This window comes from Xenopus laevis, chromosome 8S (genome assembly GCF_017654675.1).
Source record: "Xenopus laevis strain J_2021 chromosome 8S, Xenopus_laevis_v10.1, whole genome shotgun sequence".
NCBI classification, from domain to species: domain Eukaryota; kingdom Metazoa; phylum Chordata; class Amphibia; order Anura; family Pipidae; genus Xenopus; species Xenopus laevis.
In genome coordinates this window covers 102,935,316-102,962,206 of record NC_054386.1, presented here as the reverse complement: position 1 = coordinate 102,962,206, position 26,891 = coordinate 102,935,316, and the positions used below count along the sequence as shown (strand labels likewise).

Below are 26,891 nucleotides of genomic sequence, written 5' to 3'. Positions count from 1 at the left end.
CAGTTTATGTAACAATCAGTTTCTATATCAGTAACCTATACACATTAATTGCCCTTTAAGGATATTCCTGCACTTCATGCCTACACTGGAGGTTACACTGGAAGCTGCCCAACTCCCTGTGACATGTAGGCAGGACACATGACCCATTTTCGTGGGAATTACATCAAATCTCTGATACAGTGAACAGACCCCGCCCCCTAGGAGCCGCCAAGCTACAGGTACAAAAAGAGACTCTGGGAATTATAATTTTTAATAGAAATAAACATGAAAGCGTTCAGACGTAATCATTTCTTAAAAAGTCCCACCCCCTATTAATAATCTGGAGTCCCAGGTTCTCCCGCCCCTATATAAAGCGGGGGGGGGGTGCTTCTTCCCTAAAGCCATTCCATATGCCCTCCAAGCCCACGACAGTCCAGTTGCCTTGATGCTACAGCCATAGAATCAGTGTTGGAGGCTAAACGTTTGCTTGTGGGCCGGGGCACAGGGGGAGGGGCCCTAAAAGGGCTGTTCTGCTCTTGGGGCCCACGGCAGAGGGTAGCAGGGAGTTACAGAGAGTGATACATTTCCTAATAAAATCATATAAATAAAAGAGAATAATCAGAGGGGATTCCATATACAGGGGGTAAGAAGTTGCCCCTCCCAGTAACAGGCAGGTGCTGCCATAGAGCTGCTCGTCTATCAGGGGTCAGTAAGGGAATCAAAGAGCTTAGAGGGGTGCGAAGGAAACTATAAAAAAACCTTGGGGGGTGAGGGGCTGCCTGTGTGCAGCTGAATTTAGGGTTTTGGGGCCGTTAGATGCATGGATGTACATACACTGGTGCCAATAGGTGGGGCAAGTAGCTGTCACATTACCAGGCCCCAATGGGTTAATCTGCATCTCCCTTTCCTCCAGTTCCGCTTTAAACCTTCCACAGAGGAGGTCTGGAGACTGACCCCTCCCCCACCTCCTTGGTGGGAGGTGCCTGATCACATGAGGAAGTTTTAGGACAGAACCTCGTGGGTGTGAATAATCCCACAGTATAGCAATGAGGGGCATTATGGGAGACACAAAGCATGATACGGGGGGGGGGGGGCGCAATGTTTATAATTACACAGTGGGGGTGATTGAAATTGCAGAGAGGAACTGCTGGGAGGAGCATTAAGGTAGGGACCTCAAAGGAGGAGCTTGATCACATGGGAAAGCAAAGTGGCAAAGTCAGGAGCAGGTGGGAGGAGCTAGATCACATGGGGGGGAGGAGCACGTGAAATGAGAATATGGGGGAGTGATATAGTAGAGAGGATCTTAGGGGAGGAGACAAACACTGAGTGGAAATACTGAATGAATGAGCGGGGGTGGGGCAGTTGCCTGCATAGTGGTCACCATAGCCTAGTGCTGTAGCCAGGGAGGTGCAGGGCAGCCCACCAGCCCCAAAGGAATACGCTCATTCTAAGTCATGATCCTGTACAATGTGCTGTGGGGGCTTCATTCTCTCCCTGCCCAACAGTTCAAAAATAAAGAGTTTGGTGAAAGGTAAACCGTAGCTGATCCAGCCGGCCGGTGGCTCCTGGGGGGCGGGTCACATGATGCCATTGGTCAGGTATTGGAATCCATCGTACAGTTTGGTGGTTATGGATCTCATGCTGCCGTCCACCATCTGCTCCACCAGGATCTGTAGCTGCTCCTCCGTCATGTTCATGTGGAAACGCTCCTTCAGGTTACGGATAGTGCTGGAGCCATGGAAGCAGGGCAGCTGGGAACCTGAGTGAGGAGGGCAGGAGTCAGGCCACAAGAAAGACAGAGAAGAGGCAGGAGAAAGGCAAAGAAGGGGCAGGAGTCAGGGCATGAGAAAGGCACACAGGGTGGGGAGCTGGTGCACAAGTTATATGAAAAGCATCAGCACACACAGCTCAAGGGCCACACTATGGGGCCACATACCTTGCTGCATGATTTCCACAACCTGCACCACTTTGTCCATGTGTTTCCGGGCAGCAATCAGTCCCTGCAGCATTAGCATCTTGTAGTAGTTGAACATGTCCCCATTCAGCCCTCCCATCACCTGCGGGAAGAGAGTGATCACATGATGTCGCTGCAGTAGCCTCCGCATTCCCATGCATACCCGTTAACAACATTAACAACTCTTCTGTCTCTAAACTTCTCTCACTAACCTCCTCCCTAGGCTTATGTTTGTGCTCAGACTCCCCCTCTCACTCCAATGGTAATGCTCTGGATCTCATATTTACCAGACTCTGTTCAACCACCAATTTTACTAACTCCCCATTTCCCCTCTCTGATCACAATATGGTCACATTTCAACTCTCACTAACTCCCTCCTCACCCCCTGCTATTCCCCAAACACGTACTTACCGTGACTTGCAAGCTGTAGTCTCATCTCTCTTCTTCCTTTCACTCTCTTCACTCTAATATCTCGGCCATCTCTTGTCCTAATGTGGCTACTACTATAGTCCTCTCACCAGTGCCCTAAATGAGCTGCTCCTATAAAAACTAAACGTTCTAGTCCCAAACCCCTTCAACCGTGACATACTGCTCATACACAAGCTCCAAAGACATTCACGTGCACTTGAGCGTCGCTGGTGCAAATCCCGTTCAGAATGAGACTTTTGGAGCTACAAATCTGCCCTGCGCTCCTTTAACACCAGCCTCTTCCAAGCCAAACAAACTTACTTTACTTCACTCATTAACTCCCTTTCTAAAAAACCAGCACAACTTTTCTCCACCTTTAACCCTCTCCTTTCCCCTTCTCCACCCCCTCCATGCACATCTGTCTCTGCTCAAGATATTGCTGAGCACTTCAAAAACAAAACTGACACTATCAGAAGGGACATTCCACTACTCAACCCCCCTAGACTTCCACCCCCCTCCCTCCACACTCCCCAGTCTCTCCTGTGCTCCTTCACCCCTGTCACTGATGAGGAATCTCAAAGCTTCTGGCCTCTTCTCACCTTACCACCTGCCCGCTTGATCCAATTCCCTCAAAACTTCTCAACAATACCAATCCTTGTCTAATCAAAGCCTTAACTCACCTATTTAATCTTTCCCTCTCAACTGGACTGTTTCCTTCTCAACTAAAACATGCTCTTGTCACCCCCATTCTGACAAAACCCTCTCTTGATCCCTCCAATCTTGACAACCTCCGACCTATCTCTCTGCTACCTTTCATCTCTAAACTACTTGAGCGCCTAGTCTACAACCGACTTACCTCATTCCTCTCTGACAATAACCTGCTGGACCCCCTACAATCTGGTTTTAAGCCACAACACTGCACTGAAACTGCCCTGACTCGACTAACTAATGACCTTCTAACCGCTAAAGCCAACAATCATTTCTCACTACTAATACTGCTTGATCTCTCAGCCGCATTTGACACTGTAGATCACCCTCTCCTCCTCCAGTCCCTCCATTCGCTTGGCCTTCATGACACAGCCCTGTCCTGGTTCTCTTCTTACATCACCAATCGTTCCTTCAGTGTCTCCTACAATGGAGTAGCATCTTCTCCCCTACCTCTTTCTGTTGGAGTTCCTCAAGGCTCTGTCCTGGGACCATTACTATTCTCCCTCTATACTTCCTCCCTCAGCAAATTAATCAACTCGTATGGTTTCCACTACCACCTCTATGCTGATGATACTCAGATCTATCTCTCATCTCCTGATCTCAACCCAGAACTCCTAACTCGCGTCTCCTCCTGCCTGTCCGCTATCTCTACCTGGATGTCACAACCTTAAATTAAACCTCTCTAAAACTGAAATGGTTCTCTTTCCTCCAATTAACACCAGTAACATCCCGGAAGTATCCATCATAGTTAACAATTCCACTATCACCCCCTCTCCCCAGGCCCGGTGCCTTGGGGTTATCCTAGATTCTGCCCTGTCATTCACTCCTCATATCCAGTCACTTATTAAATCATGTCACTTCCACCTAAGGAACATATCCAAAATACCATCATTTATCACCCAAGATGCTGCCAAAATTCTTATTCACTCTCTCATCATATCACGTCTAGACTACTGTAACTCTCTTTTAATTGGCCTCCCCCTCCAGAGACTGTCAGCTCTCCAGTCCATAATGAACACTGCTGCGAGGCTCATACACCTCAGCAACCGCTCCTCCTCTGCCTCGCCATTCTGTCAATCCCTGCACTGGCTTCCGTTACCTTTCAGAATCAAATTCAAATTAATGACACTGACTTTCAAAGCACTTCATAACTCTGCTCCACCCTACATCTCTGAACTCATCTCTATATACTCACCCACTCGCTTACTACTCTCCTCTACTGACCTGCTACTCAACTCTTCTCTCATTACCTCCTCACATGCTCATATTCAAGACTTTGGAAGGGCTGCACCCCTCCTCTGGAACTCTCTCCCACGATCTGTCCGACTTTCTCCCAACCTTTCTGCTTTCAAAAAATCTCTGAAAACGCACTTCTTTCGAGAAGCCTCCCCTCACTCTGCTTTACTACCAAACACAACACCACATACAGTACCACATTTCTCATCCACTTAATTCCATCTTGCCCACTCCCACACCTTGTGTATTACTCCCTTCCCTTTAGACTGTAAGCTCCTATGCATAGGGCCTTCCTCACCTCTTTGTACCTGTATTGATTGTGATGTTTGTTACTCCATATATTCTATGTATGTAATTCATGTGATGTAGTTGTATAATCACAGTTACTTTACAGTGCTACGCAATATGTTGGCGCTATATAAATACATGTTAATAATAATAATAATAATAATGCATCCCTAAATAACAGCCTGGGAGTAAAGACTAGATTGGACATCCTCTCTCTATATTTCTACCTTGCGGTGGGAGCTACCATACTGACTGCCGTACATAGTGACTGCCATATATAATGACTGCCGTATATAGTGACTGCCGTACTTACATCCACAAACTCAGCCGTGAGCTTGAAGGCCGAGGTCTCAAAGCCGAGGTTCCGGGGGGAGCTGGAGAGAATGAAGCCAAAGTCGATGTGGATAATGTGGCCCTCGGCGTCCAGGAGGATGTTCCCATTGTGCCTGAGTGACAGAGGGGTGTCATTATTAATGCACTGGCGCATTGTGAGTGTGTGACCGTATGTAGCCGCACTCACCTGTCCTTGACCTGCAGCAGGTAACACACCAGGCAGTAGGCGGCGCAGCTCTGTACAAAGTTGCGCTGAGCGGTGAGGAAAGCTTCGGTGGTGCAGCTCCCGTGTTCCTGCAGGAAATAATGCAACAACGAGAGCTGCGACTGCTTCTTCACCTGATGTATCGACACCGCATTCACCACCGGCTCAATCATTCCACTGTCTGCCGAAATCACCAGGATCTTGTACGGCCGGATCCACAGAGGCACCCGCTCGCTCTCCCAGATGGACTGAGGGGTGAGACACCCGGTTACCCCATTGTGTGCCCAGCGGAGGGTCCTCTCCTCCCACTAACCCCCGGGACTCACCTGCAGCTGTTTCAGCACCTGAGAGGCCAAGAGCTCCTGGCGCAGGTCGTCCCCACACTTCACTATGACTGACAGGAGCCTCCAGTTTGGGAAGTGCCCATAGGGGGAGCCCTCCCTGATCCTCCTGCGGGGGGGGGGGTAAAGGAATGAGAGACCATCCCCACCCTCTATACCCACATATGCCCCCCACACATCACCCTCTCACCTGACTTTCTCCTGCCAAGGTTCCTTAAGGGCCACAGCCGAGGGGTCTTCGGGGTCCCTGCGGAACGTAGTTGGGGTGTGAGCCAATTGCTCCGACAGACGCCTCCTGTAGAGACAGAGAATCAGCCCCCCGCAATCACCCCATGCCCCCGTTACTCTACATCCCGGCCGCAGTAAGATCTCACCTGATGTCGCCGGCCGCTATAAACACGGGGTCCTTGCTCTCCTGACTGGTGATACTGTCCACCGAAAACTGAGAGATGTTGTCACAGCTGTTTGTATGAAGTTCAGGCAACTGGGGGGGAAGAAAAGAGAAGCGAAGGGTAAGAACATGGAGTCTCACCTCTTGCTTGTCCCATACGGCCCACTTTACTGCACCTTCCATTGTACAACTTGGCTTGTACCTCTCTGTACTTCCTGCTCCTGGGCTGTTCTCTTTCCCATGGTCAGACAGGAACCTCCCCCTGGGTAAGTGAATCCAATCTCCCCCAGTACTTACCCAGGTACAGAGCTCTGATTCTCTGTACTTCCTGCTCCTGGGCTGTTCTCTTTCCCATGGTCAGACAGGAACCTCCCCCTGGGTAAGTGAATCCAATCTCCCCCAGTACTTACCCAGGTACAGAGCTCTGATTCTCTGTACTTCCTGGGCTGTTCTCTTTCCCATGGTCAGTCAGGAACCTCCCCCTGGGTAAGTGAATCCAATCTCCCCCAGTACTTACCCAGGTACAGAGCTCTGATTCTCTGTACTTCCTGCTCCTGGGCTGTTCTCTTTCCCATGGTCAGACAGGAACCTCCCCCTGGGTAAGTGAATCCAATCTCCCCCAGTACTTACCCAGGTACAGAGCTCTGATTCTCTGTACTTCCTGGGCTGTTCTCTTTCCCATGGTCAGTCAGGAACCTCCCCCTGGGTAAGTGAATCCAATCTCCCCCAGTACTTACCCAGGTACAGAGCTCTGATTCTCTGTACTTCCTGCTCCTGGGCTGTTCTCTTTCCCATGGTCAGACAGGAACCTCCCCCTGGGTAAGTGAATCCAATCTCCCCCAGTACTTACCCAGGTACAGAGCTCTGATTCTCTGTACTTCCTGGGCTGTTCTCTTTCCCATGGTCAGTCAGGAACCTCCCCCTGGGTAAGTGAATCCAATCTCCCCCAGTACTTACCCAGGTACAGAGCTCTGATTCTCTGTACTTCCTGCTCCTGGGCTGTTCTCTTTCCCATGGTCAGACAGGAACCTCCCCCTGGGTAAGTGAATCCAATCTCCCCCAGTACTTACCCAGGTACAGAGCTCTGATTCTCTGTACTTCCTGGGCTGTTCTCTTTCCCATGGTCAGTCAGGAACCTCCCCCTGGGTAAGTGAATCCAATCTCCCCCAGTACTTACCCAGGTACAGAGCTCTGATTCTCTGTACTTCCTGCTCCTGGGCTGTTCTCTTTCCCATGGTCAGACAGGAACCTCCCCCTGGGTAAGTGAATCTCCCCCAGTACTTACCCAGGTACAGAGCTCTGATTCTCTGTACTTCCTGCTCCTGGGCTGTTCTCTTTCCCATGGTTTGAGATAAAAGGGCTGGGGGTGAATATGAGATTTAGCCCAGTACCCGTTTCCCACTCACCTCCACCTGCAGCTCCCCGATATCATCCACAGACCAGGCCTCCTCATCGTTATCATAATTGGGGACGGTGGTGAAGCTGCTGGCTCGCTGCTCGTGGCTGATGCCGCACTCAGGCAGGTTCTCTACGGAGCGGGTGCTGCGGATTCGATTCTCTGGGATTCGGACCGGGACCAGCGATGTCTCAAAGTTTTCACATTCAAGAACCTCCACGTAGATCAGATAAGGGGCCTGGGGGAGGTAATGAGTTTATTTGGTTTGTCCAGATAAGTGTCCCCCATCTCATGCGCTGCCCCACTCAAGACTTACCTTATCCTTGGAGTTCAGTACAACGGCCTGTGTGTGCGGCACCCTCACAACATGGTGGTCGAAGCCGGCGGTGGGCAGCCAGACCCGTGCGGGCAACTTGTGGTTGAGTAAAGACAACTCCGAGATAAGTCTGTGGGTCTTCTGCTCCTTGGTGGGGAGGGTGGCCAAGCGCTTTCCGATGCCCATGAGAGACTTGATGAATTCCCTCTCAGGAGCGAGGCGCACCGGCTGCCAGTTCAGAGATAGAGCCAGAGAGTCAGAGCAGAACAGTCTCCCCCACCCTACACGACCCCCCCTTCTTCCTGGAGCAGCGCAGGTTCCTGGGTGCACATGGATAGACAAGGCTGCACCTCAGATATCAGCCCCCCTGCCGCGTATCTATAGACCACGCCCCCTTACATACTCACCTGGCATTGGGCCGTCCCCCAGCACTCACGGTCACAGAAGAGTGTAGGGGGTTAATATGACATTAAAGGGATTCTGTCATGGGAAAACATGTTTTTTTCCCAAACGCATCAGTTAATAGTGCTGCTCCAGCAGAATTCTGCACTGAAATCCATTTCTCAAAAGATATTTTTTTATATTCAATTTTGAAATCTGACATGGGGCTAGACATTTTGTCAATTTCCCAGCTGCCCCTGGTCATGTGACTTGTGCCTGCACTTTAGGAGAGAAATGCTTTCTGGCAGGCTGCTGTTTTTCCTTCTCAATGTAACTGAATGTGTCTCAGTGGGACCTGGATTTTACTATTGAGTGTTGTTCTTAGATCTACCAGGCAGTTATTATCTTGTGTTAGGGAGCTGCTATCTGGTTACCTTCCCATTGTTCTGATGTTAGGCTGCTGGGGGGAAAAGGGAGGGGGGTGATATCAGTCCAACTTGCAGTACAGCAGTAAAGAGAGACTGAAGTTTATCAAAGTCACGTGACTGGGGGCAGCTGGGGAACTGACAATATGTCTAGCCCCATGTAGATTTTATAAAAAAAAATCTGTTTGCTCTTTTGAGAATTGGATTTCAGTGCAGAATTTTGCTGGAGCAGCACTATTAACTGATTCATTTTGGGAAAAAAAAACTGTTTTTCCATGACAGTATCCCTTTAAATGTGGAGCAGATCTGGTATTCAGAGGGCATGGAATTCAGGGTTTGGGGGGGTCATTGCATCAGAAGATTTGTTTTAGCCCCAACCCCCAGGGAATCCAGCCAACCAAATCGGAGCACTGCTTTGTTCACTGCTTTCCAAGAATTAAAGGGGAAATTAACTGCTCAACGGAGTTACTTTTAGCGTCTGGTCCCCGGGTTCCTGCAGAACTGCAAGTCTCAGTGCCCCAGCGGCAGCCGCGAGGTGCAGTCCAGCAGGAGCCGCAAGTCTTTAGATCAGAGCAAGACTGAAGGGGAAACAATACCACGAGAGATGAGACGGAGTATTTAATATATAGTAATAATGAAGAGATTGATAAAGGGATACAGACAATTAAATGATGGATTTCCCACAGAAAACAGTTTTTCCCCATTTCCCAGGACACAAATGATCAAATTTTGTACAAATGAACAGCATTTCCTCTGCCCCCCCCCCCCGGGCACCCATAGGTGAGTGATCAGTGGGGCACCTTCATGGATCTCACAGATATAGGGGCACGTGAAATGGGGCTTTAGGGCAGGAAACTAGTGGGGGGCCTGGGGCCCTTCTGCCAAGAGATTAGGGCCAACAACAGAGAACTGGAGGGTCTATAAAAGGCAACTGGTTGCTGGGAGTTGTAGTTCCCAAAGATAAGGGGTGGCCTCATTATGCAGGTGCTAAATAGGAAGTGGCAAGGGGAAACATTTTGCACCCCAGTCCCTTGACTAAACTTTCCAGGACAATTAAACGGGGCCACTGGGGTGTTTCCTGCTTGAAACTGGGCACCAAAATTGCTCCCCAAAACAGAAAAATATGCGGAATCTGCAGCCCCAAAACCATGCCCTGCCCCCTCCTCACAGCCTCCCTGCAGGGGGGCATGCGGGTCTCAGTGATGAGAGGGAGTATGTGGGGGTGCAGCAAGCTGGGGCCCCCAGTAAGGGAGTGAATGAATTGCGTCTCAGAGACATGCACATGGAGCACCCCGCTGGAGCCAACCACCACCACTGGGCAGCCATGTTGAAATAAGCTGGGCGTGGAAAGGAGGAGGAGCTGGGTAAGGAGGAGGGGCTGGGTAAGGAGGAGGGGCTGGGTAAGGAGGAGGGGCTGGGTAAGGAGGAGGAGCTGGTTAAGGAGGAGGGGCTCCTAGGCATAGGGTGGGAGTGGCTGGATGGTGCAGAGGAAATGCTGCCGGAAGGAAAGAGAAGCCAGTAAGTCCCCAGCCAACGACATGAAATACGGCGGCCACTTACGGAGGAGAACGACCTATCGAGACTTTCCGAACTGGATGAGAGCTCCTGGGAAAGAGGGCGGAGGGAAAAGGCACAGGGGGATAAAGGGGAGAAAAAGGCACAGGTTTAGCCACCAAATGTCACAATGTCCCAATCAACTCACCCATAGTCTGGGCAGCACGGCACACGGAGCGGAGAATGACTGCAGGGGCGGGGCAAGTGGCTCTTCTAGAAACTCTACCTCAACCAATCAGAGCAGCTTTTGCCTAAGCCAATCAGGAGAGATCACCCCAACCTCAATTAGATTCATTCAGCTCAGGTCTTTTCTTAACCTGCCCATCAACCAATCAGAGCAACTCTTCCCTATGCTCCTTAAGAGCCAATCACTGCAGCTTTTCTCCAACCTCTTGCACTCAGTTTATACATATGGGAGGAGGAGGTGCCATATTGATTCCCTTAGACAGTACAGTATGAGGGTATAGCTTATTGTGTGCCCAGAACATTCCTTCTCTGTATATTTGTATTTATACATATGGGAGGAGGAGGTGCCATATTGATTCCCTTAGACAGTACAGTATGAGGGTATAGCTTATTGTGTGCCCAGAACATTCCTTCTCTGTATATTTGTATTTATACATATGGGAGGAGGTGCCATATTGATTCCCTTAGACAGTACAGTATGAGGGTATAGCTTATTGTGTGCCCAGAACATTCCTTCTCTGTATATTTGTATTTATACATATGGGAGGAGGAGGTGCCATATTGATTCCCTTAGACAGTACAGTATGAGGGTATAGCTTATTGTGCGCCCAGAACATTCCTTCTCTGTATATTTGTATTTATACATATGGGAGGAGGAGGTGCCATATTGATTCCCTTAGACAGTACAGTATGAGGGTATAGCTTATTGTGTGCCCAGAACATTCCTTCTCTGTATATTTGTATAAAAGGTGGGAGCTGCCATACTCCAGCATCAAATGGAATACAAATTGGGTTTATTAAGAGGACACACTGTTCACCTTCCAAACACTTTTTCCAGTTCAGTTGTTTTCAGATTGTTCACCAGAAATAAATACTTTTTTTTAATTACTTTCCATTATTAATTTATGATTTGGAGTAGTGTAAAGTTGAATGTCCTGTGTCTGGTAATTCAGGCGCAGACTCTATAGGAGGCCACACACGGGCAGATAAAGCTGCAGATATCAGTCGTTTAGACCAATTTGACAGCTTATCTGCCCGTGTATGGGGGCTGCTGATGGGTCTTCACAATCAATATCTGGCCACCATATCGACCGGGAAGGTTTGATTTTAACCCGTCTGAGCCCCTTGGTGTATAATAATCTGATCGGTCGACCATTCGGCCGAACATTCGAACTACCCCTGATATAGCCCTGCCGTTAGTGGTATATTGGGGGAAAGATCCGCTCGTTTGGTGATGTCGCCAAACGATCGGATCTTTGAGTCTATGGTCAGTACAGTTTTGTTACATTTAGTTAATGATATAATTATTTGTTACATTTAGTTGATACAATGAGTTGGTCCATTTCTCAGTAGGATCTATGGGGAATATAAGTGTAACTATTGGATCAAGTCTAACAGTTGCCTTTAATGTCATTTAGGGATTCTGCTCAGCAGGGACAAACATAACAAATATATCAACTAAATGTATCAATTTATAACAGTTTACAGGGTCGGCGACCCCCCCTCCCACAGCTGCTTTAGAAGGTGAAACATTAAACTTTACACTTCAATATTAGAAAAACGGTGACAAATAGGAAGTCATTGGTAAAAGTCATTATTTCGGGTGAACTGTCTGAAAACAACTAGGTTTTTGAAGTGAACAAGTGGTGGCTGCTCCGACCCCCAGACACACAGAGGTGGGGTATTAGTGAGATGCCCAATAGACAGCGTGTGTCTGTAAATAGTCCGGCAGAGGAATTATTAGCAGTGTTTCTAGGGATAATCGGAAGCTTAGTGCCTCTCAGGGGCCCAGGAACAATTAAGCCCTTGACTTGCCTGGAATGGGCCCCTGTGTTCCGCACATCATCGGACTTAATTCTGAGCTTCCAGCTGTCAATCATGTGCTGATCTGATGCTCCTCCCCTACTGGCTGTCACTCCCACCCAGGACCCCGGCTCTGCTGAATTCTTTGGGGTTTCCCTGTACAGACACAGAGAGCTAATGGAGTACAGACAGACATGCCGATTCCACGAGCTGTTGCTGTACTACAATTCTCAGCAGCACCCAATACTCCAGCAACAGCAGGGAGGTGCAGTTCTACATTCCCTCAGCTCCGGGTGCCTGTTATTATGGTGGACTAATCATAGGGTAGAGTGCAGAGTACAGTGGTGCAGAGTGTGACACACACAAGTAGGAGGAGTCACACCCACGTGCAAGGCCTGTGTCTGACTCTGCCAACTGTCAGCTGGGGCATGTGGCTCTGTGTATAAAAGCGATGGGGGGGGCAGGGTTCCTATACAATTTCTCTCAACTCTCCTAGTGATGCACAGGGGGCCCCCCAACTTATGTGGCCAACAACTACTCCTTTGGCCATTTCATTATCAGCCCCCACTTTGCTCCCCAAATTGCCAGAGATGGGGGTTCCGCCTGCAGGACAGAATCAGCTCTGTATAATGGGTTACAGCAGACACACGGCACAGAGGGGAATGACTGACACTGGGCATTGCACTGGGAGGATGAGTGAGACTAATACAATACAATGATCAGAACTTCCACGTAGAGAGGGGAGTGTCGGTGGCTGGAGGGTTAACCCTGTGGGTGGTACAGGAATGACTGGCAGGTCCTAGATGAATCTTTGTGACACAGGAATAAGGAACCTCTCAGTCATTCAGAGCCCTCCAGGACCTGACCCACAGGAGCCCACCCCGTACCCGACCCACAGGACCCTCAATGGCACCTTGTGTCAGAGCCCAGACAATAGAGAGCGGAGAGGAAAGTGCTTTACCCGTGAGTTGCACAGTGCCAGTCCCACACATCTGCAGGCACAGGGCCAGTACAGTGGAGACTGAATTTGTCCTCCTCAGCCAATCAGAAGCCAAGTTCTTCTGCACTCAGCCAATGACAGGCTTAGCACCCACATATACCCCCATCTCACCTCGTCGTCGTTCTCCACTTTGGGGTTGCTCGATGTCCGCTTTAGGTTGCTGCTGAGGCTGATGCTGACCGTGGCATCAGATTTGGACCTTTGGTGAGTCCTCTTGGAAGGCGAGAGGCCCGTATCTGGGGCCAGACTAAGGGGCGGGATCTCTCTCTTCTTGTGGGCGGGCTTGAGCTCGTCGGAAAGGATGAGTTTCCGCAGTTTGGTGCCGCGGGAGTGCCGCTGGGTGGAGATGTGCATGTCGGAGGAGTAAGCGCCCAGGAGCCACGCGCACTGCAGGGAGAAGTTGATGCTCTGGCGGCACCGATGGACCACGTAGGGTTTGATTGCGTCGCCCACGTCCTCGTCCATGTTAATGTACATATTGAGCAGCTGCGGCAGGTAAAAGTCCACGTCTTCATTGCGGAAACAGAAGAGCCGGTTACCGATGTAGGCCTGGACCCCCGGCTCCTTGGAGTTGTACAGGTATGAAATCGCCATGGAAACGTCAAATAATTTGCACTCAAAGAGCCGCAGGAGCCACGACTGTTTGGCCGAGTTGTTCTTCTGTCTCCGGCGGGCGGTCTTTACACTGTTTATGTCCAACAGAGACTCCTCTTCAGTAATCCTGGAGCTGGCGGCAGTATGTCCAGTCTCAATAAGTTCCGGCTCTGTGTGCCCATTGGCCAGAGAACCTCCATCTCCAGCATCTCCACCATCTACTTTGTCCAAGCTCTCGACAGAGGAGCCGTGAATCATCTTGACTTTCTCAAGCACCTCCTGGCAGGCTTTCTGCGCCACATCTGGGTCTATAACCAACGACGCCTCCCCCACGCCCTCCGTAATGACACACAGGGGACTCCCTCCATTGCCCCGTAACACCAGCGACTGATCCGACAGCTTCACAGGTACTGGTTCCACCATGGTGTCTCCCATCTCACGGCCCAGGCCTCAAGTCAGAGCTGCACAAGACAGAGAAATAAATCAGAAATGTGCAACACAAACCAATTGTGCAAATACACTTATACTGTAGATCCCTGGTAAGGTCTCACCTAGAGCTCTGGGTTCAGTTCTACAGACCCGATCCCCAGGGGACAGAGACAGTGATACCACTTTATAGATCCCTGGTAAGGTCTCACCTAGAGCTCTGGGTTCAGTTCTACAGACCCGATCCCCAGGGGACAGAGACAGTGATACCACTTTATAGATCCCTGGTAAGGTCTCACCTAGAGCTCTGGGTTCAGTTCTACAGACCCGATCCCCAGGGGACAGAGAGAGACAGTGATACCACTTTATAGATCCCTGGTAAGGTCTCACCTAGAGCTCTGGGTTCAGTTCTACAGACCCGATCCCCAGGGGACAGAGACAGTGATACCACTTTATAGATCCTGGTAAGGTCTCACCTAGAGCTCTGGGTTCAGTTCTACAGACCCGATCCCAGGGGACAGAGACCAGTGATACCACTTTATAGATCCCTGGTAAGGTCTCACCTAGAGCTCTGGGTTCAGTTCTACAGACCCGATCCCCAGGGGACAAGAGAGACAGTGATACCACTTTATAGATCCCTGGTAAGGTCTCACCTAGAGCTCTGGGTTCTGTTCTACAGACCCGATCCCCAGGGGACAGAGACAGTGATACACTTTATAGATCCCTGGTAAGGTCTCACCTAGAGCTCTGGGTTCAGTTCTACAGACCCGATCCCCAGGGGACAGAGAGAGACAGTGATACCACTTTATAGATCCTGGTAAGGTCTCACCTAGAGCTCTGGGTTCAGTTCTACAGACCCGATCCCCAGGGACAGAGACAGTGATACCACTTTATAGATCCCTGGTAAGGTCTCACCTAGAGCTCTGGGTTCAGTTCTACAGACCCGATCCCCAGGGACAGAGAGAGACAGTGATACCACTTTATAGATCCCTGGTAAGTCTCACCTAAGCTCTGGGTTCAGTTCTACAGACCCGATCCCCAGGGGACAGAGACAGTGATACCACTTTATAGATCCCTGGTAAGGTCTCACCTAGAGCTCTGGTTCAGTTCTACAGACCCGATCCCCAGGGACAGAGACAGTGATACCACTTTATAGATCCCTGGTAAGGTCTCACCTAGAGCTCTGGGTTCAGTTCTACAGACCCGATCCCCAGGGGACAGAGACAGTGATACCACTTTATAGATCCCTGGTAAGGTCTCACCTAGAGCTCTGGGTTTCAGTTCTACAGACCCGATCCCCAGGGGACAGAGACAGTGATATCACTTTATAGATCCCTGGTAAGGTCTCACCTAGAGCTCTGGGTTCAGTTCTACAGACCCGATCCCCAGGGGACAGAGACAGTGATACCACTTTATAGATCCCTGGTAAGGTCTCACCTAGAGCTCTGGGTTCAGTTCTACAGACCCGATCCCCAGGGGACAGAGACAGTGATACCACTTTATAGATCCCTGGTAAGGTCTCACCTAGAGCTCTGGGTTCAGTTCTACAGACCCGATCCCCAGGGGACAGAGAGACAGTGATACCACTTTATAGATCCCTTGGTAAGGTCTCACCTAGAGCTCTGGGTTCAGTTCTACAGACCCGATCCCAGGGGACAGAGACAGTGATACCACTTTATAGATCCCTGGTAAGGTCTCACCTAGAGCTCTGGGTTCAGTTCTACAGACCCGATCCCCAGGGGACAGAGACAGTGATACCACTTTATAGATCCCTGGTAAGGTCTCACCTAGAGCTCTGGGTTCAGTTCTACAGACCCGATCCCCAGGGGACAGAGACAGTGATACCACTTTATAGATCCCTGGTAAGGTCTCACCTAGAGCTCTGGGTTCAGTTCTACAGACCCGATCCCCAGGGGACAGAGACAGTGATACCACTTTATAGATCCCTGGTAAGGTCTCACCTAGAGCTCTGGGTTCAGTTCTACAGACCCGATCCCCAGGGGACAGAGACAGTGATCCCACTTTATAGATCCCCAGGGGACAGAGACAGTGATCCCACTTTATAGATCCCCAGGGGACAGGTGCCACATGAGAGACAGACTGGAGCAGAAGGTGAGGAGGGAGAGTAAGGAGTGAACTATTCAGCTCTCTGAGACATCAGTGTGGCCTGACCATGGCATTATTGAGAGGCCTCTCACAGGGGCAAACCCAACACAAGTGCATGATGGGAGCTGTCAGTAGTGGGGTGTAAGTGGGGTATCTGGGTCACAGAACACACACAGATGCAGCACTAGCAGGAGACATGAGCAATAAGGAGCAGACTGGGTCCAAACCCCAGAGGGGTGAGTATCATATGAGTAGACAAGGGGTAGGAGTAGGGTTACATGGAAAGCCCGGGCTCTGGTTACAGACCAGTCACACACACTCCGGATCTGGATGGAAGTTTCCAGGACAAAGAGATAAGCTGCTGCCAATGGAGCATTGAAACAACACTGACACCCCCCACACCAAACATGTTACCTGCCCGCAAGTCCTGCTGCAATGCCCACCCCTGCTGCATTTCTGCTTTTTTTTTTTTTGCTGCTGCATTTCTGCTCCCCCCTCACTCCTGCTGCATTTCTGCTTCCCCCTCACCCCTGCTGCATTTCTGCTTTTTTTTTTTGCTGCTGCATTTCTGCTTCCCCCTCACTCCTGCTGCATTTCTGCTTCCCCCTCACTCCTGCTGCATTTCTGCTCCCCCACCCCTGCTGCATTTCTGCTCCTCTCACTCCTGCTGAATTTCTGCTCACCCCCTCCACCCCTGTTGCATTTCTGCTCCCCTCACTCCTGCTGCATTTCTGCTCACCCCCTCCACCCCTGCTGTATTTCTGCTCCCCTCACTCCTGTTGCATTTCTGCTCCACCACCCGCTGCATTTCTGCTCCTCTCACTCCTGCTGAATTTCTGCTCACCCCCTCCACCCCTGTTGCATTTCTGCTCCCCTCACTCCTGCTGCATTTCTGCTCACCCCCTCCACCCCTGCTGTATTTCTGCTCCCCTCACTCCTGTTGCATTTCTGCTCCACCACCCGCTGCATTTCTGCTCCCCCACCCCTGCTGCATTTCTGCTCCCCCCCACACACACACCATGCTGCATTTCTGCTCCCTCACCCCTGCTGAATTACACAGTCCTCATCCCCTCAACTAATACCACCCTCCATACCCTAAAAACTCATAGGATACTCACTGTCCTCACTATACCCCAGTACTAAAACTCATAGGATACTCACTGTCCTCACTATACCCCCAGTACTAAACTCATAGGATACTCACTGTACTCAACTATACCCCCACCCGTACTAAACTCATAGGATACTCCTGTCCTCACTATACCCCCCAGTACAAACTCATAGGATATCCTGTCCTCACTATACCCCAAGTACTAAATCAAAGGATACTCACTGTCCTCACTATACCCCTAGTACTAAATCATAGATGCTCACTGTCCTCACTATACCCCCAGTACTAAACTCATAGGTACTCACTGTCCTCACTATACCCCCAGTACTAAACTCATAGGATACTCACTGTCCTCACTATACCCCCTAGTACTAAACTCATAGGATCTCACTGTCCTCACTATACCCCCAGTACTAAACTCATAGGATACTCACTGTCCTCACTATACCCCCAGTACTAAACTCATAGGATACTCACTGTCCTCCACATATACACCCCCAGTACTAAACTCATAGGATACTCACTGTCCTCACTATACACCACCCAGTACTAAACTCATAGGATACTCACTGTCCTCACTATACCCCCTAGTACTAAACTCATAGGATACTCACTGTCCTCACAATACCCCCCCCCGACTAACTAGTTACTGCCATAAATACTAAACATAGGATACTCACTGTCCTCACTATACACCCCAGTACTAAACTCATAGGATCCACTGTCCACTATACCCCCAGTACTAAACTCATGGATACTCACTGTCCTCACAATACCCCCCCAGTACTAAACTCATAGGATACTCACTGTCTCACTATACACCCCAGTACTAACTCATAGGATACTCACTGTCCTCACTATACCCCCAGTACTAAACTCATAGGATACTCACTGTCCTCACTATACCCCCAGTACTAAACTCATAGGATACTCACTGTCCTCACTATACACCCCCAGTACTAACTCATAGGATACTCACTGTCCTCACTATACACCCCCAGTACTAAACTCATAGGATACTCACTGTCCTCACATACCCCCTAGTACTAAACTCATAGGATACTCACTGTCCTCACTATTCACCCCAGTACTAAACTCATAGGATACTCACTGTCCTCACTATACACCCAGTACTAAACTCATAGGATACTCACTGTCCTCACTAATACCCCCCAGTACTAAACTCATAGGATACTCACTGTCCTCACTATCCCCATACTAAATCAAAACCCTCCCAAACCCAGTACTAAACTCATAGGATACTCACTGTCCTCACTATACCCCCATACTAACTCAAGGATACTCACTGCCTCACAATACCCCCCAGTACTAAACTCTAGGATACTCACTGTCCTCACTATACCCCCAGTACTAAACTCATAGGATACTCACTGTCCTCACTATACACCCCAGTACTAAACTCATAGGATACTCACTGTCCTCACTATACCCCCAGTACTAAACTCATAGGATACTCACTGTCCTCACTAACCCCCCAGTACTAAACTCATAGGATACTCACTGTCCTCACTATACCCCCAGTACTAAACTCATAGGATACTCACTGTCCTCACTATACACCCCAAGTACTAAACTCATAGGATACTCACTGTCCTCACTATACCCCCCAGTACTAAACTCATAGGATACTCACTGTCCTCACTATACCAACCCAAGTACTAAACTCATAGGATACTCACTGTCCTCACTATACACCCCCAGTACTAAACTCATAGGATACTCACTGTCCTCACTATACCCCCCAGTACTAAACTCATAGGATACTCACTGTCCTCACTATACACCCCAGTACTAAACTCATAGGATACTCACTGTCCTCACTATACCCCCAGTACTAAACTCATAGGATACTCACTGTCCTCACAATACCCCCCCCAGTACTAAACTCTTAGGATACTCACTGTCCTCACTATACACCCCCAGTACTAAACTCATAGGATACTCACTGTCCTCACTATACACCCCAGTACTAAACTCATAGGATACTCACTATCCTCACTATACACCCCCTAGTACTAAACTCATAGGATACTCACTGTCCTCACTATACACCCCAAGTACTAAACTGATAGGATGCTCACTGTCCTCACTATACCCCCCAGTACTAAACTCATAGGATACTCACTGTCCTCACTATACACCCCCAGTACTAAACTCATAGGATACTCACTGGCCTCACTATACCCCCCTGTACTAAACTCATAGGATACTCACTGTCCTCACAATACCCCCCCCAGTACTAAACTCATAGGATACTCACTGTCCTCACAATACCCCCCCAGTACTAAACTCATAGGAATACTCACTGTCCTCACTATACACCCCAGTACTAAACTCATAGGATACTCACTGTCCTCACAATACCCCCCCAGTACTTAAACTCATAGGATACTCACTGTCCTCACTATACACCCCCAGTACTAAACTCATAGGATACTCACTGTCCTCACTATACACCCAAGTACTAAACTCATAGGATACTCACTGTCCTCACTATACACCCCAGTACTAAACTCATAGGATACTCACTGTCCTCACTATACCCCCAGTACTAAACTCATAGGATACTCACTGTCCTCACTATACACCCCCAGTACTAAACTCATAGGATACTCACTGTCCTCACTATACCCCCAGTACTAAACTCATAGGATATCACTGTCCTCACAATACCCCCCCAGTACTAAACTCTTAGGATACTCACTGTCCTCACTATACACCCCCAGTACTAAACTCATAGGATACTCACTGTCCTCACTATACACCCCCAGTACTAAACTCATAGGATACTCACTATCCTCACTATACACCCCCTAGTACTAAACTCATAGGATACTCACTGTCCTCACTATACCCCCCTAGTACTAAACTCATAGGATACTCACTGTCCTCACTATACACCCCCAGTACTAAACTCATAGGATACTCACTGTCCTCACTAATACACCCCCAGTACTAAACTCATAGGATACTCACTGTCCTCACTATACACCCCAGTACTAAACTCATAGGATACTCACTATCCTCACTATACACCCCAGTACTAAACTCATAGGATACTCACTGTCCTCACTATACACCCCCAGTACTAAACTCATAGGATACTCACTATCCTCACTATACACCCCCCTAGTACTAAACTCATAGGATACTCACTGTCCTCACTATACCCCCCAGTACTAAACTCATAGGATACTCACTGTCCTCACTATACACCCCAGTACTAAACTCATAGGATACTCACTGTCCTCACTATACCCCCCAGTACTAAACTCATAGGATACTCACTGTCCTCACTATACACCCCCAGTACTAAACTCATAGGATACTCACTATCCTCACTATACACCCCCCTATACTAAACTCATAGGATACTCACTGTCCTCACTATACCCCCCTAGTACTAAACTCATAGGATACTCACTGTCCTCACTATACACCCCAAGTACTAAACTCATAGGATACTCACTGTCCTCACTATACCCCCCAGTACTAAACTCATAGGATACTCACTGTCCTCACTATACACCCCCAGTACTAAACTCATAGGATACTCACTGTCCTCACTATACAACCCCCCTAGTACTAAACTCATAGGATACTCACTGTCCTCACTATACACCCCCTAGTACTAAACTCATAGGATACTCACTGTCCTCACTATACACCCCCCAGTACTAAACTCATAGGATACTCACTGTCCTCACCCCAGTACTAACTAGGACCACTGCCCCTACCCAGTACTAAACTCATAGGATACTCACTGTCCTCACTATACACCCCAGTACTAAACTCATAGGATACTCACTATCCTCACTATACACCCCCCTAGTACAAACTCATAGGATACTCACTTCCTCACTATACCCCCCTAGTACTAAACTCATAGGATACTCACTGTCCTCACTATACACCCCAAGTACTAAACTCATAGGATACTCACTGTCCTCACTATACCCCCCCAGTACTAAACTCATAGGATACTCCACTGTCCTCACTATACACCCCCAGTACTAAACTCATAGGATACTCACTGTCCTCACTATACACCCCCTAGTACTAAACTCATAGGATACTCACTGTCCTCACTATACACCCCAAGTACTAAACTCATAGGATACTCACTGTCCTCACTATACACCCCCAGTACTAAACTCATAGGATACTCACTGTCCTCACTATACACCCCCAGTACTAAAACTCATAGGATACTCACTGTCCTCACTATACACCCCAAGAACTAAACTCATAGGATGCTCACTGTCCTCACTATACCCCCCAGTTACTAACTCATAGGATACTCACTGTCCTCACTATACACCCCCAGTACTAAACTCATAGGATACTCACTGTCCTCACTATACCCCCCAGTACTAACTCAAGGATACTCCACTGTCCTCACAATACCCCCCCCCAGTACTAAACTCTTAGGATACTCACTGTCCTCACTATACACCCCAAGTACTAAACTCATAGGATACTCACTGTCCTCACTATACACCCCAAGTACTAAACTCATAGGATACTCACTGCCCTCACTATACCCCCCAGTACTAAACTCATAGGATACTCACTGTCCTCACAATACCCCCCAGTACTAAACTCTTAGGATACTCACTGTCCTCACAATACCCCCCCAGTACTAAACTCATAGGATACTCACTGTCCTCACTATACACCCCAAGTACTAAACTCATAGGATACTCACTGTCCTCACTATACACCCCCCTAGTACTAAACTCATAGGATACTCACTGTCCTCACTATACACCCCAAGTACTAAACTCATAGGATACTCACTGTCCTCACTATACACCCCAAGTACTAAACTCATAGGATGCTCACTGTCCTCACTATACCCCCCAGTACTAAACTCATAGGATACTCACTGTCCTCACTATACACCCCAAGTACTAAACTCATAGGATGCTCACTGTCCTCACTATACCCCCCAGTACTAAACTCATAGGATACTCACTGTCCTCACTATACCCCCCAGTACTAAACTCATAGGATACTCACTGTCCTCACTATACACCCCCAGTACTAAACTCATAGGATACTCACTGTCCTCACTATACACCCCCTAGTACTAAACTCATAGGATACTCACTGTCCTCACTATACACCCCAAGTACTAAACTCATAGGATACTCACTGTCCTCACTATACACCCCCAGTACTAAACTCATAGGATACTCACTGTCCTCACTATACACCCCCAGTACTAAACTCATAGGATACTCACTGTCCTCACTATACACCCCAAGTACTAAACTCATAGGATGCTCACTGTCCTCACTATACCCCCCAGTACTAAACTCATAGGATACTCACTGTCCTCACTATACACCCCCAGTACTAAACTCATAGGATACTCACTGTCCTCACTATACCCCCCAGTACTAAACTCATAGGATACTCACTGTCCTCACAATACCCCCCCCCCAGTACTAAACTCTTAGGATACTCACTGTCCTCACTATACACCCCAAGTACTAAACTCATAGGATACTCACTGTCCTCACTATACACCCCAAGTACTAAACTCATAGGATACTCACTGCCCTCACTATACCCCCCAGTACTAAACTCATAGGATACTCACTGTCCTCACAATACCCCCCCAGTACTAAACTCTTAGGATACTCACTGTCCTCACAATACCCCCCCAGTACTAAACTCATAGGATACTCACTGTCCTCACTATACACCCCAAGTACTAAACTCATAGGATACTCACTGTCCTCACTATACACCCCCCTAGTACTAAACTCATAGGATACTCACTGTCCTCACTATACACCCCAAGTACTAAACTCATAGGATACTCACTGTCCTCACTATACACCCCAAGTACTAAACTCATAGGATGCTCACTGTCCTCACTATACCCCCCAGTACTAAACTCATAGGATACTCACTGTCCTCACAATACCCCCCCAGTACTAAACTCATAGGATACTCACTGTCCTCACTATACACCCCCAGTACTAAACTCATAGGATACTCACTGTCCTCACAATACCCCCCCCCAGTACTAAACTCATAGGATACTCACTGTCCTCACTATACACCCCCAGTACTAAACTCATAGGATACTCACTGTCCTCACTATACACCCCAAGTACTAAACTCATAGGGATACTCACTGTCCTCACTATACACCCCAAGTACTAAACTCATAGGATGCTCACTGTCCTCACTATACCCCCCAGTACTAAACTCATAGGATACTCACTGTCCTCACTATACACCCCCAGTACTAAACTCATAGGATACTCACTGTCCTCACTATACCCCCCTGTACTAAACTCATAGGATACTCACTGTCCTCACAATACCCCCCCCAGTACTAAACTCATAGGATACTCACTGTCCTCACAATACCCCCCCAGTACTAAACTCATAGGATACTCACTGTCCTCACTATACACCCCCAGTACTAAACTCATAGGATACTCACTGTCCTCACAATACCCCCCCAGTACTAAACTCATAGGATACTCACTGTCCTCACTATACACCCCCAGTACTAAACTCATAGGATACTCACTGTCCTCACTATACACCCAAGTACTAAACTCATAGGATACTCACTGTCCTCACTATACACCCCCAGTACTAAACTCATAGGATACTCACTGTCCTCACTATACCCCCCAGTAATAAACTCATAGGATACTCACTGTCCTCACTATACACCCCCAGTACTAAACTCATAGGATACTCACTGTCCTCACTATACCCCCCAGTACTAAACTCATAGGATACTCACTGTCCTCACAATACCCCCCCCCAGTACTAAACTCTTAGGATACTCACTGTCCTCACTATACACCCCCAGTACTAAACTCATAGGATACTCACTGTCCTCACTATACACCCCCAGTACTAAACTCATAGGATACTCACTATCCTCACTATACACCCCCTAGTACTAAACTCATAGGATACTCACTGTCCTCACTATACACCCCCAGTACTAAACTCATAGGATACTCACTGTCCTCACAATACCCCCCCCAGTACTAAACTCTTAGGATACTCACTGTCCTCACTATACACCCCCTAGTACTAAACTCATAGGATACTCACTGTCCTCACTATACCCCCTAGTACTAAACTCATAGGATGCTCACTGTCCTCACAATACCCCCCCAGTACTAAACTCTTAGGATACTCACTGTCCTCACAATACCCCCCCAGTACTAAACTCATAGGATACTCACTGTCCTCACTATACACCCCCAGTACTAAACTCATAGGATACTCACTGTCCTCACTATACACCCCAAGTACTAAACTCATAGGATGCTCACTGTCCTCACTATACCCCCCAGTACTAAACTCATAGGATACTCACTGTCCTCACTATACACCCCCAGTACTAAACTCATAGGATACTCACTGTCCTCACTATACCCCCCCAGTACTAAACTCATAGGATACTCACTGTCCTCACAATACCCCCCCCAGTACTAAACTCTTAGGATACTCACTGTCCTCACTATACACCCCAAGTACTAAACTCATAGGATACTCACTGTCCTCACTATACACCCCAAGTACTAAACTCATAGGATACTCACTGCCCTCACTATACCCCCCAGTACTAAACTCATAGGATACTCACTGTCCTCACAATACCCCCCCAGTACTAAACTCTTAGGATACTCACTGTCCTCACAATACCCCCCCAGTACTAAACTCATAGGATACTCACTGTCCTCACTATACACCCCAAGTACTAAACTCATAGGATACTCACTGTCCTCACTATACACCCCCCTAGTACTAAACTCATAGGATACTCACTGTCCTCACTATACACCCCAAGTACTAAACTCATAGGATACTCACTGTCCTCACTATACACCCCAAGTACTAAACTCATAGGATGCTCACTGTCCTCACTATACCCCCCAGTACTAAACTCATAGGATACTCACTGTCCTCACTATACACCCCCAGTACTAAACTCATAGGATACTCACTGTCCTCACAATACCCCCCCAGTACTAAACTCATAGGATACTCACTGTCCTCACTATACACCCCCAGTACTAAACTCATAGGATACTCACTGTCCTCACTATACACCCCAAGTACTAAACTCATAGGATACTCACTGTCCTCACTATACACCCCAAGTACTAAACTCATAGGATGCTCACTGTCCTCACTATACCCCCCAGTACTAAACTCATAGGATACTCACTGTCCTCACTATACACCCCCAGTACTAAACTCATAGGATACTCACTGTCCTCACTATACACCCCCAGTACTAAACTCATAGGATACTCACTGTCCTCACAATACCCCCCCAGTACTAAACTCATAGGATACTCACTGTCCTCACTATACACCCCCAGTACTAAACTCATAGGATACTCACTGTCCTCACAATACCCCCCCCAGTACTAAACTCATAGGATACTCACTGTCCTCACTATACACCCCCAGTACTAAACTCATAGGATACTCACTGTCCTCACTATACACCCCCAGTACTAAACTCATAGGATACTCACTATCCTCACTATACACCCCCTAGTACTAAACTCATAGGATACTCACTGTCCTCACTATACACCCCCAGTACTAAACTCATAGGATACTCACTATCCTCACTATACACCCCCTAGTACTAAACTCATAGGATACTCACTGTCCTCACTATACACCCCCAGTACTAAACTCATAGGATACTCACTATCCTCACTATACACCCCCAGTACTAAACTCATAGGATACTCACTGTCCTCACTATACACCCCCAGTACTAAATTCATAGGATACTCACCGCTATAAAAGACACACAGAAGACGCAGCTCGGTACCTCCATTCTGATTCGAGGATCAGCGCTCACAGAGTCGAATCCCAGCGCCATCCCTCGCTCCTCTCACTGGGACCATAGAGACGCGCAGCGCTGGGCGGACTGGACACCATAGAGACGCGGCGGCTCCCGTGACAGCGCTAGAACCATAGATAGTTGAACGGGCTAGAGCGCCCTGGAAACTTACCATAGAGAGAAGTTCCTGGTACGAAGGTTCGGCTTGGAGGACTTCAGGGTGCGTCTGTGTAAAGTCTGTGCTTTGCGCCTCCTACTGTCTGTTCCACTTCTGGTACATTTGTACTGAGAGGAAAACACTCACATAGTCCTTGGCCTATACAAGTTTATATAGTTGTCATTACTTTGTCTGTAACGTCTCACTCGACTCCTCCTCCTGCTGCACCGACCGGGGATTTCTCTCATAATGTCACTAATGTTTCCTCTTTTATAGACTCACAGACATTAGCGCTCCCTCCAACGCCCTCCAGTCTCCTCCATCATCTGTTCCCTCCCTCAGTCTCCTCTGTTTGTACAGCTTCCCAACCCTCACAGGTCTCTCCTTCATGGGCACAGAGCTCCTCAGTCCTCACAGGTCTCTCCTTCATGGACACAGAGCTTCTCAACCCTCACAGGTCTCTCCTTCATGGGCGCAGAGCTCCCCAACCCTCACAGGTCTCTCCTTCATGGGCACAGAGCTCCCCCAACCCTCACAGGTCTCTCCTTCATGGGCACAGAGCTCCTCAGTCCTCACAGGTCTCTCCTTCATGGGCACAGAGCTCCCCAACCCTCACAGGTCTCTCCTTCATGGGCGCAGAGCTCCCCGACCCTCACAGGTCTCTCATTCATGGGCACAGAGCTTCCCAACCCTCACAGGTCTCTCCTTCATGGGC

General features: G+C 48.5%; 1 protein-coding gene across 3 annotated transcripts; it reads right to left on the bottom strand.

The window, feature by feature from the left end:
- Window positions 1-232: 232 nt before the first annotated feature.
- Window positions 233-26,398, bottom strand: pi4kb.S (phosphatidylinositol 4-kinase, catalytic, beta S homeolog). 3 transcript variants are annotated; one of them, XM_041574614.1, is made up of 12 exons: window positions 26,192-26,398; window positions 13,016-13,959; window positions 9,922-9,966; window positions 7,556-7,783; window positions 7,250-7,477; window positions 5,827-5,936; window positions 5,643-5,747; window positions 5,438-5,561; window positions 5,094-5,359; window positions 4,887-5,019; window positions 1,916-2,036; window positions 233-1,738 (listed from the first exon to the last, which is right to left on the bottom strand). In XM_041574614.1, exons 2-12 carry the CDS (start codon window positions 13,931-13,933, stop codon window positions 1,557-1,559), a joined length of 2,460 nt encoding a protein of 819 aa, XP_041430548.1. In that variant the 5' UTR covers window positions 13,934-13,959; window positions 26,192-26,398; the 3' UTR covers window positions 233-1,556. The 3 variants fall into 3 exon arrangements, with proteins under 3 accessions (XP_041430548.1, XP_041430547.1, XP_041430549.1); XM_041574613.1 differs by lacking the exon at window positions 26,192-26,398 and adding an exon at window positions 25,972-26,158; XM_041574615.1 differs by lacking the exons at window positions 9,922-9,966; window positions 26,192-26,398 and adding an exon at window positions 25,972-26,158.
- Window positions 26,399-26,891: the final 493 nt, after the last annotated feature.